At 43.8% G+C, this 17255-nt stretch overlaps 1 protein-coding gene across 2 annotated transcripts; it reads left to right on the top strand.

Annotated features, from left to right (window-relative positions):
• Window positions 1-642: 642 nt before the first annotated feature.
• LOC106572673 (photoreceptor ankyrin repeat protein) lies at window positions 643-13229 on the top strand. Of its 2 annotated transcripts, XM_014147054.2 has the most exons (6): window positions 643-1090; window positions 6744-7136; window positions 7638-7767; window positions 8032-8172; window positions 9733-9912; window positions 10212-13228. In XM_014147054.2, the coding sequence occupies exons 2-6, from the start codon at window positions 6879-6881 to the stop codon at window positions 10886-10888; spliced, it is 1386 nt and encodes a 461-aa protein (XP_014002529.1). In that variant the 5' UTR covers window positions 643-1090; window positions 6744-6878; the 3' UTR covers window positions 10889-13228. The 2 variants fall into 2 exon arrangements, with proteins under 2 accessions (XP_014002529.1, XP_014002530.1); XM_014147055.2 differs by lacking the exons at window positions 643-1090; window positions 6744-7136 and adding an exon at window positions 7387-7486 and having other exon boundaries at window positions 10212-13229.
• The last annotated feature ends 4026 nt before the right edge of the window (window positions 13230-17255 follow it).

The raw sequence follows: 17255 nt of genomic DNA, 5'->3' as shown, positions 1-17255 counted from the left end.
GTGTGTGTGTGTGTGTGTGTGTGTGTGTGTGTGTGTGTGTGTGTGTGTGTGTGTGTGTGTGTGTGTGTGTGTGTGTGTGTGTGTGTGTGTGTGTGTGTGTGTGTGCGTCCTTTACATGCCATCATGGGAACAATTAACTGACTAGGCCCCTGTCTCTCAGTAACAGGTTAGTTTGTTTCCCTTCCAATGGCTTTACATGGTAAAACAGCTAGGCTAACAGGCTTCAGGCTGTGTGTACTTCTCTGGAGCTGTTCACACTCACAAAAAAACTGGGAGTGGGATTATACAACTGGACAGGGGGGCAGGGGATCGGAGCGTACACCCACCCACCCACACACACACAGACACACACACACACACACACACACACACACACCCACACCCACACCCACACCCCCACACACACACACACACACAGGGTCCATTCCACTACAACAGACTGACTGACTTACATAATGTGTGATTTCATCATCGGACTAATCTTAGACCTTTAGAGAGGTTGGCTCTGACAGAAGAAGAGATATGGAGAATGACTGATAGAGGTAGAAGAGTAGGGGAGAGAAAGGGAGGAGAGAGAGGGAGAAAGAGAGAGAAAGGGGGAGAGAAAGAGGGAGGGCGAGAGAGATTGACAATGACTTGGAGAGACAGAGGGAGAGAGAGAGCAGTCCCTCCTGCTCAGCTTCTAGCCAGCCTGTCAGGTGAAATGCTCTCCTTCCGCTGTTTCTTGCCTTCTAATCCTCCTGTAAATCTCCTGTAATCGGGTGAGAGCATGCTGCCTCCTGACAAACTTACAGCTACAGGCTGCCTGCTGCCTGACTTTGCGTTCATTGTCTATGTAAAGACCAGGGAGGAGGATTGTGTGGCGGTGGTGATCCATCGGACAGCCTAGGCACACGGTAAGGAGGGGGTTAGAGCAAGTTAGCTGGAGCAGCACGGGTCTGTTGTTGCTGGTACTTAGCCAGACAAACCCAGAGGAACAGAGGAAGAGGGGATGCGTATGCTGTATTGACCCAGGAAGACGGAGAAAGGGAGTAAACAAAGGGAGAGAGAAGAGGACAATACCCTCCATTGGATAGACAACCGTTTTATGGTGAGACTTATTGGCATGTATGGGTTTGTAACTCTGTCAAAGTTCATGGTCCCACTACTTTCTGTACAGGATCTTATCAGAGGCGCATGCTGTGGATTGATAGCACCTTTTATAATGTTCTCCTTCCACACTTTGTTGTTCGGAGAAACAACAGAGACTTGTGAAATCAGATTTTCAGGGAAGGTTGTTCGAGAACAAGTTGTTGTAATGTGACCCAGTAGCACAGGAGGTTGGTGGCACCTTAATTGGGGAGGATGGGCTTATGGTAATGTCTGGAGCGGAATGAGTGGAATAGTATCAAATACATCAAACACATGGTTTCCATGTGTTTATTACCATTCCATTTGCTCCATTCCAGACATTATCATGAGCCGTCCTCCCCTCAGCAGCCTCCACTGCTCAGTAGTATATTGTCCAAGCCGGGGAAGTTAGAGGAAGAAACACATGGTTATGCAGCCAGGCATAGAGGACGAGTTGTAGTGATATCGATCTTCATTCTTCTAAGAGGAACAGCAAAAGAATGAAAACAAAGGCTTGTGGGACTTTAAGAGGTTGAGTGTTCCTATCTGTGGTTAAACTAGATCCTACATGATCCTACTTAAAGGAAGCTTTTAGACTAATGAGTAGGCTAAGCTGTAGTCATGTAGGTAGTTAAAAACAAGTGGTAAGGCTAATTCTTTGTGAAGAGATTGGAAAACATTGCTGTGTGATTCTGTAGGGAAAAGCAGGGCCAAATCAAGCAGCTAGAGAGATAAAATCACATCAATGCCCCTCTGTGGACGACAGCTTTGTTTATGTTGCGGTGAAAAATAAGGTTTTCCCATCCCTGCCCCTTCACACACACACAGGCAGGCGTGCACACACACACACACACACACACACAACGGCGCGCAGATATACATTCACACACAAACACATGCACACACACACATGCACATAAAAAACACATGCACACACACACATATAAACACATTTTTTTCTGTCAGCAAAAGACAGAGAAGCAGCATCAAGGATTGCTAAAAATAGCAGTCAGTCCTTGGAGCAAAATAGCCATTCTTTTTCTGTCTGTGCACAGAGATGCATTTGGGAATTCTGTTTTACGCAACGTGAGAAGTTACAGATAACTTTCTCAAACAATATTGTTGCTGATTTTTACCAGAGCAGTTACCAACATTGTTGCTGATTGTTACCAGGGCAGTTACCAACATTGTTGCTGATTGTTACCAGGGCAGTTACCAACATTGTTGCTGATTGTTACCAGGGCAGTTACCAACATTGTTGCTGATTGTTACCAGGGCAGTTACCAACATTGTTGCTGATTGTTACCAGAGCAGTTACCAACATTGTTGCTGATTGTTACCAGCACAGTTACCAACATTGTTGCTGATTGTTACCAGGGCAGTTACCAACATTGTTGCTGACTGTTACCAGCTCAGTTACCAACATTGTTGCTGATTGTTACCAGGGCAGTTACCAACATTGTTGATGATTGTTACCAGGGCAGTTACCAACATTGTTGCTGATTGTTACCAGCTCAGTTACCAACATTGTTGCTGATTGTTACCAGGGCAGTTACCAACATTGTTGCTGATTGTTACCAGCACAGTTACCAACATTGTTGCTGATTGTTACCAGCTCAGTTACCAACATTGTTGCTGATTGTTACCAGAGCAGTTACCAACATTGTTGCTGATTGTTACCAGCTCAGTTACCAACATTGTTGCTGATTGTTACCAGGGCAATTAACAACATTGTTACCAGGTGCAGTTACCAACATTGTTGCTGATTGTTACCAGGGCAGTTACCAACATTGTTGCTGATTGTTACCAGAGCTGTTACCAACATTGTTACTGATTGTTACCAGGGCAGTTACCAACATTGTTGCTGATTGTTACCAGAGCAGTTGCCGACATTGTTGCTGATTGTTACCAGAGCAGTTACCGACATTGTTGCTGATTGTTACCAGTGCAGTTGGTAACATTGTTGCTGATTGTTACCAGTGCAGTTGGTAACATTGTTTCTGATTGTTACCAGTGCAGTTGGTAACATTGTTGCTGATTGTTACCAGTGCAGTTGGTAACATTGCTGCTGATTGTTACCAGTGCAGTTGGTGACATTGTTGCTGATTGTTACCAGTGCAGTTGGTAACATTGTTGCTGATTGTTACCAGAGCAGTTACCGACATTGTTGCTGATTGTTACCAGAGCAGTTACCAACATTGTTGCTGATTGTTACCAGTGCAGTTGGTAACAGTGTTGCTGATTGTTACCAGTGCAGTTGGTAAGATTGTTACCAGGGCAGTTGGTAACATTGTTACCAGTGCAGTTGGTAACATTGTTGCTGATTGTTACCAGTGCAGTTGGTAACATTGTTGCTGATTGTTACCAGTGCATTTGGTAACATTGTTACCAGTGCAGTTGGTAACATTGTTACTGATTGTTACCAGTGCAGTTGGTAACATTTTTGCTGATTGTTACCAGGGCAGTTGGTAACATTGTTGCTGATTGTTACCAGTGCAGTTGGTAACAATGTTACTGATTGTTACCAGGGCAGTTGGTAACATTGTTACTGATTGTTACCAGGGCAGTTGGTAACATTGTTACTGATTGTTAACCGAGCAGTTATCAACGTTGTTGCTGATTGTTACCAGGGCAGTTACGAACATTGTTTCTGATTGCTACCAGCTCAGTTACCAACATTGTTGCTGAATGTTACCAGGGCAGTTACCAACATTGTTGCTGATTGTTACCAGTGCAGTTGGTAACATTGCTGCTGATTGTTACCAGTGCAGTTGGTAAGATTGTTACCAGTGCAGTTGGTAACATTGTTGCTGATTGTTACCAGTGCAGTTGGTAACATTGTTACTGATTGTTACCAGTGCAGTTGGTAACATTGTTACTGATTGTTACCAGAGCAGTTACCGACATTGTTGCTGATTGTTACCAGAGCAGTTACCAACATTGTTGCTGATTGTTACCAGCGCAGTTACCAACATTGTTTCTGATTGTTACCAGGGCAGTTGGTAACAGTGTTGCTGATTGTTACCAGTGCAGTTGGTAACATTGTTGCTGATTGTTACCAGTGCAGTTACCAACATTGTTTCTGATTGTTTCCAGTGCAGTTGGTAACATTGTTGCTGATTGTTACCAGTGCAGTTGGTAACATTGTTGCTGATTGTTACCAGTGCAGTTGGTAACATTGTTACTGATTGTTACCAGGGAAGTTGGTAACATTGTTACTGATTGTTACCAGGGCAGTTGGTAACATTGTTACTGATTGTTACCAGGGCAGTTGGTAACATTGTTGCTGATTGTTACCAGGGCAGTTGGTAACATTGTTACTGATTGTTACCAGTGCAGTTGGTAACATTGTTGCTGATTGTTACCAGTGCAGTTGGTAACATTGTTGCTGATTGTTACCAGTGCAGTTGGTAACATTGCTGCTGATTGTTACCAGGGCAGTTGGTAACATTGTTGCTGATTGTTACCAGGGCAGTTGGTAACATTGTTGCTGATTGTTACCAGGGCAGTTGGTAACATTGTTACTGATTGTTACCAGGGCAGTTGGTAACATTGTTACTGATTGTTACCAGGGAAGTTGGTAACATTGTTTCTGATTGTTACCAGGGCAGTTGGTAACATTGTTGCTGATTGTTACCAGGGCAGTTGGTAACATTGTACAGCAACATTTACATGGCAGATCTTTCCGTGCACCATGGCGTTTTACTTCATGACCAGGAATGTAAATACCTTATCTACATCTAAATGTTAATGCTACTTCATCTTTAAAGAGAAAATGATTCATTTTGAGTGTGATTTCTGTGAATGGTGTGTGTGTGTGTGTGTGTGTGTGTGTGTGTGTGTGTGTGTGTGTGTGTGTGTGTGTGTGTGTGTGTGTGTGTGTGTGTGTGTGTGTGTGTGTGTGTGTGTGTGTGTGTGCACAGATTGGTTGATTAGTACCCAGCAGGCTACTCTACTCTAGTTGAAGGTGAAGCCCCATGCAGTGACAGATGCTGTAGCCGGCCTGGCCCAGCCTGGCTTCCCAGACATGATAGCAGGCAGGCAGTCTGCACCATATGCCCTGTCTATACCCATTACACACACCCTATCACTTAGCCTACATAGGCTGACTCACTGAGAGAGAAGTCAAAGCTTTTTGTTGAATTTCTTATTCCTGAAAACATCATTCTTGTTAGTCTGTGTTCAGCAGCAGTAGACCTCCCTTTTCATGTTCTTTAGATAATTGCTTTAAACGTAAATGCATTGAATGCTTATTAAACTCTCCCTGATAGTTTATGCAATGTGTATAAAGCAGGCTTACAGTGTGTGCTCAGTATAGACATTAGAAAACTTCCCAAGATGCTTTATTTAAACGCAAGGTTTATCTATTAATCCTGGTATTGACCTCCAGATACAGACTAGACCGTCACGTTCAATGTGTCTCCGAGTAGGGCGTCCTGTTGTCCAGTAGGGCGTCCTGGTGTCCAGTAGGGCGTCCTGGTGTCCAGTAGGGCGTCCTGGTGTCCAGTAGGGCGTCCTGGTGTCCAGTAGGGCGTCCTGGTGTCCAGTAGGGCGTCCTGGTGTCCAGTAGGGCGTCCTGGTGTCCTGGCCTCAATCCAGTTACAAAACGTCTATCTGTAGCACGTTGGTTGCACCGTGACGAGGCTGAGAGGGCAGATTATTTCTGACTGCTGTAATTGTTCAGATTACAATACCTCCTCCTGTCAACTACACCTGGCTGGGAGGGGCTAGGTTCTCCTCAGCCTGATTCACACTATAGGACCTAAGCTACCCAACCCTAGCCGAGCTGTACTAGGCTGGCCTGGTTACGAATCCCCCATAGTTGATAGAACCGTGCTGAAAAGGACAACGTAAAAAAGAAAATATCGGAGCAAACACTATACAGGTTGCATCGGCCCAAGAAGGTGAATCGGTCATTAAGGCTCTCCTCAGGTCTGGGGGGATTGAGGCTCATCTACTTTACAACCTCCCTCACTCACACTGACTAAGACCAATCAGTGGACCAGACCTTACACTCAGACCAGGCTGGAAATAGAAAACATAGGAGTTACGGCCGTGCCGTCTCAGGTCAATGGGAACCTTAGGAGGCTGTTCAGGAGCAACTTACTTGACAGATCAACATCGACTGAAAGATGTGGAGATGAGAGGGTCAACCAACTATGTAGGCTAATGATTATAAAATGTTTTGTCACATTGGTAATTGAATGTAGTGTAAATCCAGACTCTAAAGGATTGTTTGATGGCTATTCTTATACAATATATGCATGTTTCATGCCAACTAGATCCATGCTGGTTTATTTCAGTTGGTTTACTGTGAGGCAGAGAAGGTTTAGAGACTCTCTATCAGCTATTGATAAACACTCTTTGATTAAAAAAAAGGATCATATCTTGGGGAAATGGAAGAGAAGGGAGCCAAAATAGGGTACAAACAGGACGTTTGATTCATCACATCCATAATTGAGTTGCCAATTGTTTCACAATGTGTAATTGAATTAGAGCTATCTCTGTTGTGTAAGAGTGTGACAGTCATATTGTGTGTGTGCATGTGTGTGTGTGTGCGAACGCGCTCTTGCTGTTCTGTGTCTGTTTGTCTGTGTCCCTCTAGTCATGTATGTCTGTGTCTATTCTTCCAGGGAGCAGCTGTGATGTGGTAATCATCAGCAGGGTCCAGACAGGGTCCTCTCCACATCTCATCCTCCCGTGGCCAGAGGAGGCCTCTTGGTCGGGTGTGATCCCCTCCTCTCGGTGGTCCACCTGGAGGTCCAGTGATGGCTCATGCACAAGATGATCCCCAACTAGGCGCTGGTCCGTCCGAGGATTCTGAACTCTCTGAGAATGAGTCCGAAACGGCAAGCTTAGTGTCGGAGGACTCTATCATGCCAGACTATGAGATGGAGCGGGGTAGAGGAGGCACCACCTCTACGCTGTACGAGGCCTGTAACAGGAACGAGGCGCTGACGCTACGGAGGGTCCTGGAGAGGGGGGTTACTAAGGAAGAGGTTATGGAGCTGGACATCAATGGCATGGTAAGGACTATGTCATGTTTCCCTCAGGTGGTTCTGGGTTCAATAAGTATTTGATTTCTTTCAAATACTTGAAGCGTAGGATGGGACTATTCTAAGAAAATCTTATGGCCTCAGATGTTGTACCTTAGAACAGGGTTTCCCAAACTCTGCCCCCCTGAGTGCACGTCTTGGTTTTTGCCCCAGCACCACACAGCTGATTCAAATAATCAGAGCTGATTTGAATCAGCTGTGTAGTGCTAGGGCAAAACCCTGCCTTAGAGCAGTGTTTCTCAACATTTGGCCTGCGGACTGGCAATGATTCCTGGGATGATACTGACTGGTCTTTGAGATGGTTGGCTTACACTTTTTTAGTGAGTTACTCAAATGTTCATTTTAATGTAAGAGGTCCCACAAGGAGGAAGAAGAAAAGCTTGCCGGTTTCTGGTACATAAAAGGTGGAGAAACACTGCATTAGAGCATATTGAATGACCACATCTGGGTTCTGCTTTGTTTCCATGTCAGAATGGTCTGATGCTTGCTGTCTCCAGAGGCTATGTGGACATGGTCTATGGTCTACACACGTGCCCACTGATCGACATTAACCATCAGGACAATGAAGGCAACACAGCACTGATGATCGCTGCCCAGGCCGGTAAGCATTGCAATAATATGCTGGCTAGCTTTGGTGAGCATATCATATCAATAGAAGCACCTATTCCATGATCTGGTAGGGGTCAAAGCATTATACTCAGGGGTGTAACTGGAACAAAATCAACTGGGAACTTAATCACAGTCATCGGCCATTCAGTTACAAAACGTGTTAAAATTTTCCCCGGAAGATTCCCACCTAATTCCACTGATGATAACAACTATGGCAACTTAAACCTTCCTAATAACAGCCCCTCTCTCCACTCAGGCTACATCTCCATTCTAAACTTCATCCTGAACTACTACCCTAAGATAGACCTGGAGGTGAGGGACAACCGGGGCTTCACTGCCCTCATCAAGGCAGCCATGCAAGGCAGGGTGGACTGTGTGTCTTCCCTCCTCATGGCCGGTAAGTGGCTATAGTCAGTGAAATCAAGAATTGGAGTAGTCATTGAACAGAAGTCTTTGAGTGCAGGGTTGGAAGGACTTCTAAAGACTATTTCCAGGGGTTTTCCTTTTCCAAGTGGCGCAAATCCTCCCTCTCCATACTGACAACTTCCTAACTGATATCTTCTGTTTATTCTCGAATTAGTAGAAGCACAGTTACTATGGTGAAATGGGTTATCAACTTATCATCATAGAACTAGAATGACTATTGTATTATTCATTATGTTTCTATGGTTACCGTGAATGTGTTAAAGAGAAAAAAAAGTAGTGCACTATATAGGGAATAGGGTGCTATTTCAGACACAGACCAAGTGTATGATTATGACAGCCATTTAGGTGGAGAAGGATGATGACGCACATCTATCTGAGTTCAAGGGTCAAATCTGAGGACATTGGTTTTCTATTCTCATGTTCTTGTCTTATCTGGGACTAGCTGTTTTGGGTTGCAGGCTGGATTAGCTTTGTGTGGATTTACCAGGACTGATATAGACATGGCTGTGGTAACACCTATTAACGCTACATAAGTCAAGACAGGTCACCATCAAGTCACCCTACTACCTATTCTTATCTGTAACATAGGAGGCTGCTGAGGGGAGGACAGCTCATAATAATGGCTGGAATGGAGTAAATGAAATGGTATCAACCACATGGAAACCGTGTATTTGATGTGTTCAATACCATTTCATTATTTCCGTTCCAGCCATTACAATGAGCCCGTCCTCCCTAATTAAGGTGATCTGTGATCTGTAGGCACAAAAAAACGCTTTGGGTGTGGTGTAATTTGTGTTATGTCCACATGCCTTATAATGCATTCCTCTTCAGCTGAGTAAATGCTTGAGGACAAACCTCTGAAATAGACACTAGTGCGAGTCCGTCTCCATCCAATAATGCATCCATTTAAATAATTAAGAACTAATTAACCAAATAACCTAAAAGCAGCAATCAGCACTAGAAACATTGTTTCAACTGCTGATTGTCCCTTTAATTGAAACCCTTGATTCTCCTGCTTCAAACTGGAGATGTTCATAAACACATACTGTCTCATTATTAGCCAATCAAATAGTGACAGTTCTCCTTTCCGTAGCCGCCGGACTATTCAATTCTGGCTCTGGCAGGCCAAAGCATTTCTGTTTTTTTGTTTCTACCTGGTAGTTAATTGGAATCACCTGGTGTCCCAGGTCTGAATTGGTCCCTGATTATAAGGAGGTGAAAAATGGAAGTGTTTCGACCCTACAGAACCAGAATTGAATAGCCCACCTCATAGTGTATTGCTGTTTATGTTTATATCCTCTATCTCCCTCCACATTTTACAGTTCCTTCACTGGCCACATAGTAGGACGATTACACTGACATTAATTTTCTTTCAACTGTCAGAGTACATGCCTCACACATTACATTATAAAAATCTAGTCTTGATCAGTTTCCCTTATTTCTTTAGTGCCTAACCTTTTTGCCTAGCTCCTATGATCATTTTGGATGTGCCTTCCTGTTTCTCTGTCTCCCTGCCTATCCCGATGTCCAGGTGCAGATATCAATGTAGTGGATGAGGTCCGAGGGAAAAGCATCACGGACTGGGCACTGAAGACGGGTCGCTTCGAGGTCCTGCAGCGTCTCCGTGTTCTCCAGGCGCACCCCATCGCCGAGCAGTTCTGCGACAGCTACGTGATTGAGTGGCCCAAGCTGAAGGAGCTGGTTGCCAAAGGTTAGAGAGGCCGGCCAGCAACCAGAGGGTTGCCGGTTCCAATTCCTGCCCTGGCTGGTAAAAAGCTGGTGGGCAGTGGTCCAGTAGCCTGCTGTTGTAACCTATAAACTGCTCCAAGGGGGCTGCACTGCGGCTGACCCATTTATCCAACCTCTCCATTGGGCGTGCGTAGGCTATGTGTGTTTCTCTGTAGTGTGTCTCTGTGACAATAAATCTGAATCAAACTGTATTGCAATGCAACAAATGTTACTAGGTGTTCTACATAGAAGTAATCTTCTATCTTCTGTCTTCTTCTAAAGCCATGATCCCCAAAACACTGACTCAACGTCTGAAGGACAGCCTGACCATTAGCTTACCCAAGGACCCTCAGGACAACGGAGTGATGGACCACCTGGTGAAGATGACCACATCCATCCACAGCCCTCTAGTCTCCACTGGCTGCCGGCCCCTCTGCCCCACAAGCCCCCCCGAGCTCGGGAAGCGGCGCCTGGCCGTGCCGGAACTGATGGAGAAGCACAGCAGCAAGGACCTGGAGGAAAGCTCTGTGTGTCATAGTAACGGTGTGAAATGTTCCTTCACGCCTGCGCCAGTGTCGTCGAGCTCCTTCTCGCTCGCCAACTGCTGCTCGAACGCGGAGCGGAGCGATAGTGTTCTCTCGATGGCTGCCAGTGGCATCCGATACCTCATCCCTTGTTCCATGGCCCACCGGAACTCTGTATTCCCGTCTGGTTGCATCCCCAAGATCACCTTCACCAAGTCTCAGGACAAAACACCAAAGAAGGCGAAGAAGGTGAAGAGGCACAAGGGCCACCTGGAGCCTCCGGTCTGGAAGTACAAGTCAGAGAAGCAGGAGAAGAAAAAGGAAAAGGAGAAGTTGGAGGAAGAGAAGCAAGCACAAGAGAAGGCACGTAAGAAAGCTAAGAAGAAGGCAGCCAAGGCGGCGGCCAAGTCAAAGGAGCCTGCCAAGGCAAGTTAAACTGCTGTCTGTAAAGTGCCACAGAGTGAGAGCACAGAACCCTGGGAAAATAAAGCGACCTCTGTGCTGTCATCAGACGGAAGAGGAAGCGAGACACCCCACTCGCAGTTTTGTTTACTGGTTGAATGAAAGTCAATGAACTAAGTAGACCAGACCCAGTTGCTATTGCATTGGTGTCTATGGGAGACCATTTTTTTCAATGATAAACGGCCTGAGAGAACTATCTTGAATTATCCACCATCTTTGCTGTCATCTCCTACTAACTCCATTGTATCCACTGTGATGATGTCATATAAGACGGACAAGGGGACGGCTCCCCTGTGGTGGCACCTGCCTGGGGTCATCATGGAGGCCCAGTTGCAGCCCTACAGTGGGGCCTCCAATAACATGGGTGGAAACTAGTATCTGAGCCGGACTAAGTCTAATAGATGGACTGTTTTTCCTCTCTGCCGGGATATGCTGCTGTAAGGACTGTAATGGCCTGGACATTCCTAGACATTATTATTCATGTATCTTTCATGTGGAATTCTCTTTCTGTTTTAAATTATTTTGATGATTTATTTATTTTTGAGAGTTCAGTCGTTAAAAAGATCAGTAGAGTTTGTTTGGTCTTCCATGTTCTTAACTAACCAATCGAAACTGTGAAGGAACCAGAGCCATAGCAAAGAAATATCTCATTTCTGATAAGCAAGGTACTTCCTGAAATAGAAACAGGACATTAACATGAGTTAGGCAAATGATGAGGGAGGATTATGAACAAGTTTTCAGAGTTGCACGTTTGATAAACCTCATGGTCAGATATAGCACACCCAGACCTGGGTTCAAATACAATTTAAAAGCATTTCAAATGCTTCAGCTGTGCTTGAGAGAGCTTGCCTGTTGATATGGAAACAATAGAAAAGTCCCAAAAGTGCAAACCACACCCACCTGGCACTCCAGGCAAGCTAAAGCAAACGCTAAATGTTTTTGTAGATTGTGAATAGTATTTGAACCCAGGTCTGACCACAATGCAAATCTGAGTTGCAATCTGCTCTGTGCTTTGTTTTCCTATGTACTCCAATTAGCTGTCTTCCAAAAGAAGTAGATTTTACACTGTTACCGATGAGAGGACTTTTGACTTTTATCAAGAGTAGTAATATAATATCAGGGATCCCCTGAGTTTTGATGAGGCTCAGGTACTTAAAGATAAACCTGAGTGGCTTATTATTACGGTGCACAAACCTGCTCAGTTAGAATAAATTGTTTGTTGATCCAGGTCACATGTTGTGATGGAGCTGAAATTTGAAGTATGTTATTCAGTAGGAATCAATTTCTGTCCTAATAGTATGTCCTGTTTTTTTTTAAATAACACCATCTTCCTCGTCAAAGATCCAGAAAATCGTATGTGTAGTGGCTATAGCCAGTCAAAAACCATTGAGACGTCAGATACGGCTCCTACAATATGAAAAGATACGCTAGGCCTAATGAATATTCTATTACGAAAGCAAACATTAAAACGTTTAAAAACACAACATCCATGTGACTTAGTGATGATCCTTCTTCCCCCTATATCCGATAGATTTAGCAGCTTTGGCTATAGGCTAAGCTGGGTTAGTGTGTAAGCTCAGTGAGCTTGTTAACTGGTGCTATTATAGTCACAGTCAGATCAGACAATAACCATACAGCCTAACCATGGATACAGCTGTAACCATGGGGTGTAACCATACAGCCTAACCATAGATACAGCTGTAACCATGGGGTGTAACCATACAACCTAACCATAGATACAGCTGTAACCATGGGGTGTAACCATACAACCTAACCATAGATACAGCTGTAACCATGGGGTGTAACCATACAACCTAACCATAGATACAGCTGTAACCATGGGGTGTAACCATACAACCTAACCATAGATACAGCTGTAACCATGGGGTGTAACCATACAACCTAACCATAGATACAGCTGTAACCATGGGGTGTAACCATACAGCCTAACCATAGATACAGCTGTAACCATGGGGTGTAACCATACAACCTAACCATAGATACAGCTGTAACCATGGGGTGTAACCATACAGCCTAACTATACAGTACCTTCAGAAAGTATTCACACCCCTTGAATTTTTCCACATTTTTTGTGTTACAAAGGGGGATTCAAATGCATTTAATAGTCATTTTTTTTGTCAACGATCTACACAAAATACTCTGTAATGTCAGTGTGGAAGAAAAATTTTAACATTTTTTGGGGGGTGAGAAAAACGGATTAGAAAAGCGTTCAACCCCCTGAGTCAACACATGTTAGAATCACATTTGGCAGCGATTACAGAGACTTTCTGGGTAAGTCTCTGAAAGCTTTGCAAACCTGGATTGTATATATTTTATTATTCAAGCTCTGTCAAGTTGGTTGTTGATCATTGCTAGACAGCCATTTTCAAGTCTTGCCATAGATTTTCAAGACGTTTTAAGTCCAAACTGTAACTAGGCGCTCAGGAGCATTCAATGTCATCTTGGTAAGTAACTCCAGTGTATATTTGGCCTTGCGTTTTAGGTTATTGTCCTGCTGAAAGGTGGATTTGTCTTCCAGTGTCTGTTGGAAAGCAGACTGAACCAGGTTTTCCTCTAGGACTTTGCCTGTGCTTAGCTCTATTCCTTTTCTTTTTATCCTAAAAAACGTCCAAGTCATTGCCGATGACAAGTATTCCCATAACAGGATGCAACCACCACCATCCTTGAAAATATGAAGAGTGGTACTCAGTGATGTGTTGTGTTGGATTTGCCTCAAACATAACACTTTGTATTCAGGATAAAAGTGAATTTCTTTGACACATTTTTTTGCAGTATTACTTTTGTGTCTTATTGCAAACAGGATGCATGTTTTGGAATATTTGCAATATGTACAGGCTTCCTTCTTTTCACTCTGTCATTTGGGTTAGTATTGTGGAGTAATTACAATGTTGTTGATCCATCCTCAGTTTTCTCATGTCAGCCATTTAACTCTGTAACTTGTTTAAAATCCCCATTGGCCTCATGGTGAAATCCTTGAGCAGTTTCCTTCCTCTCCGGCAACTGAGTTAGGAAGGACGCCTGTATCTTTGTAGTGACTGGATGTATTGATACACCATCCAAAGTGTAATTATTAACTTTACCATGCTCAAAGGGATATTCAGAGTTGGCTTTTTTTTACCCATATATTATACAGCCTAAATATAGATACATCTGTAACCATGGGGCGTAACCACACAGCCTAAATATAGATACATCTGTAACCATGGGGCGTAACCACACAGCCTAAATATAGATACATCTGTAACCATGGGGCGTAACCATGGGGCATAACCATACAGCCTAAATATATATACATCTGTAACCATGGGGTGTAACCATAAAGACTAACAATACATCTGTAACCATACAGCCTAACTATACGTCTGTAACCATAGCAACTAACTATAGATACGTCTGTAACCATGGGGCGTAACCACACGACCTAACCATAGGTAGCGGCATAACCCAAAGGGCGCAATACATGGGAGGGTTAATGTTAACCCAGAAGCCAGCTGCACCAATGTGTCAGAGGAAACACCCCAAGTAAAGCCACCCAGGCCAAACCATCCCCTAACCCGGATGACACTGGGCCAATTGTGCATCACCCTATGGGACTCCCGGTCACGGCCGGTTGTGACACAGCCTGGGATCGAACCCAGGTCTGTAGTGACGCTTCAAGCACTGCGATGCAGTGCCTTAGACCGCTGCGCCACTCAGGAGACAATACTTAATGTTTTAGATCGGATTTTCGTCCGTTTGGGTAAAGGTACCTGTACCTCCAGCTATATTGCAGCCAGTGTTTAACCTCCACTGACCCCAAGTCAGATCTAAAAGTTCAGTTACTTACGACCTATCAAAAGAATAGGAATGATTTGTTTGAATAAAGCTATTTTTATAAGATGCTAAGAACTATCTCCAGACCATAAATATCAGTCTATAAAATAAACAAACAATATCAATTAGGTAAAACAAACAGACAAATAGGAGGAATAAGATCAAAACTAAAGCAAGAATTTCTAAATTTACAAAAGACACTCATCAACTTTTCATGTAAGTAGATCAACCTACCAAGATAAACCCAATGAAACTTTCTCAAAGTATCTCTACAATATTTGTCTCAGTTCCCCTTTGCAGTTGGGGAACTAGTCAATATACAGTCTACATCAAAATAAAAGCCCTATAGATGTCAGAGAGAGACCATAGTAGCATCTTTGACTAAAGACTGAGTCTGCCTCCAAAATGGCAACCTATTCCCCACGTAGCGCACTACTTCTGACCAGAGCCCTTATGGGCCCTGTTCAGTAGGGAATAGGGTGCCATTTGTGACTGGGAGTCCTCAGACAGGAGATACATACTGTATATCACAGACTGTTTATGCATTTCCATGATGACTCATGTTTTCTATAACTTAGAAAAATGGCTGCACAGCACATTATGTTACTGTACACAAGTACATTTATTTTTCACAGGTATTTTCATTCAGGATGTGCTCTTTAGTTTAAAATTTGAAAAGTGCTCAACTTCTTTTAGAAGCAGACATTGCCTGTCTCTCTATTCTATTGAATAAAATCCTAAACAGGTTTAAATTCTCCCTCCTCTCTCTGCGAGATTATTGCACAACAACAAAACAAACTGTGCTGTCCTTAGAAATAGAATGATATCATTCTATTTTTCTGGTGCTGCCTAGCTGGTGCTGAAAGAATGTCGGAAACAGCCCGGATCTCAACATCTCACAGATTAATTTTGGGAAGGAAAAATAACAGTTTGCTCTCTCTTTGCTAAAACAGTTGATTTGAGGGTTACCAGCTGTGTGTGTATCTGTACACAGCCCAAGAGGATAGATTAAGGGCCATGAGAACAAGAAATTCACATTACTGAGAAGAAAATATCTCACCCACGCTTCAATGTAATTCAGCTTTCCCATAAAGGAGGCAGCCATATTTGGATCATGGTGGAAGATCAACAGTTCAGTATTAGATAAAGTGTTCCACTGGATCTAGATAGCTGCATTTATTAGATTTAGACTGTAGGCCTTGCAGACTTCATTTTCTAGGATATTTCATAATGACCAAAGCTGGCCAAAATGGTGCAATATTTCCCAAAGCTCTAGGTTCAAGCCCTGAATGCTGATTGGCTGACAGTCGTGGTATATCAGACCGTATACCATGGGTATGACAAAACACGTATTTTTACTGCTCTTATTACGTTGGTAACCAGTTTATAATAGCAATAAGGCACCTCTGGGGTTTGTGGTGTGTGTGTGTGTGTTCAAAAATAGTTTTCATATTTGTTTCTGTAACACTAAAGGGGATGGTGACCGGACACCAATTGCAGTACCATGGACAGTGAGTGTGTCATCGCCCATGAGTCAGATCTGCAACCACTGAAGGGTTACGTCCAATGGGTAAGAGTAGGGATTGATGTGGGACTGGCTGTCTCAGTCAGAGCTGCGTCCTGAATGGCACCCTATTTCCTATATATTCCACTACTTGCTCAATGGGCAAGAAGTACCCTATTCCCAAAAGTATAGTGCACTAAATAGCTAATATGGTGCCATTTGGGATGGACCTCTGTCTGTCTTGGGGTCCAGTCAGCGTCCTCAGGAAGCGCCATGCCGTTGGACAGCTGCTCTTCTAACGTCCCACTGGGCACAACAACCTCAGGTCAATATTACTTTGTTAATGATACCAAGACAGTGAGCATTACCCCCTCTCCCCCTGCCCCCCCCCCCCCACACACACACACACACACACACACACACACACACACATAGGCCTAATAATCAAGTTATAATTTAAGTTCAAGAGCAAAAATGTCTGCTTGATGCTTTATTATGTGCTGTAGTTAAAGCATTTACAACAGTCTATCTTCGACACCCATCACTGAGAGACACCAAAGCCACATCTGTAACCCTTTAATTGCAGTATTGAGAGAAGCCAGGCTACATGGGGAGAACCAGAGGAGTAAATAAGAGGTTTGCCAGAAACAGGAAAACCACTATGAGAGCACGTTCCAGCCAGACTCCGTTCAAAACAATCATCTCTGTAGGGCTTATCTTACACTTGAATCAGGAACAAGTTAGGTTCATAGGCAGGCTACGTACTTTATTGAGAGGGGGCGATGGGGTTGTTTGTGAAGTTATTTCAAAGTGGTAGACTGATGCCTAGTGTTCCAGACCCAAACTTAGTGTTTTCGGTTTTCAGTGAAAGATTTTTTGCCCGAGATAAAGCGTCACTGCGCCGCTCTTGAGACGAGACAAATCTGGTCAACTTGGACCGTATCTCTGACATATTTAGGAGGGTCCCATCAAAGTTTCTTGGATATTCAGTTTAGAGTTTTT

The sequence above is a fragment of the Salmo salar genome, chromosome ssa15 (genome assembly GCF_905237065.1).
Source record: "Salmo salar chromosome ssa15, Ssal_v3.1, whole genome shotgun sequence".
NCBI lineage: Eukaryota > Metazoa > Chordata > Actinopteri > Salmoniformes > Salmonidae > Salmo > Salmo salar.
The sequence above is the reverse complement of the archived record's forward strand: the minus strand, read 5'-3'. Positions and strand labels throughout refer to the sequence as shown.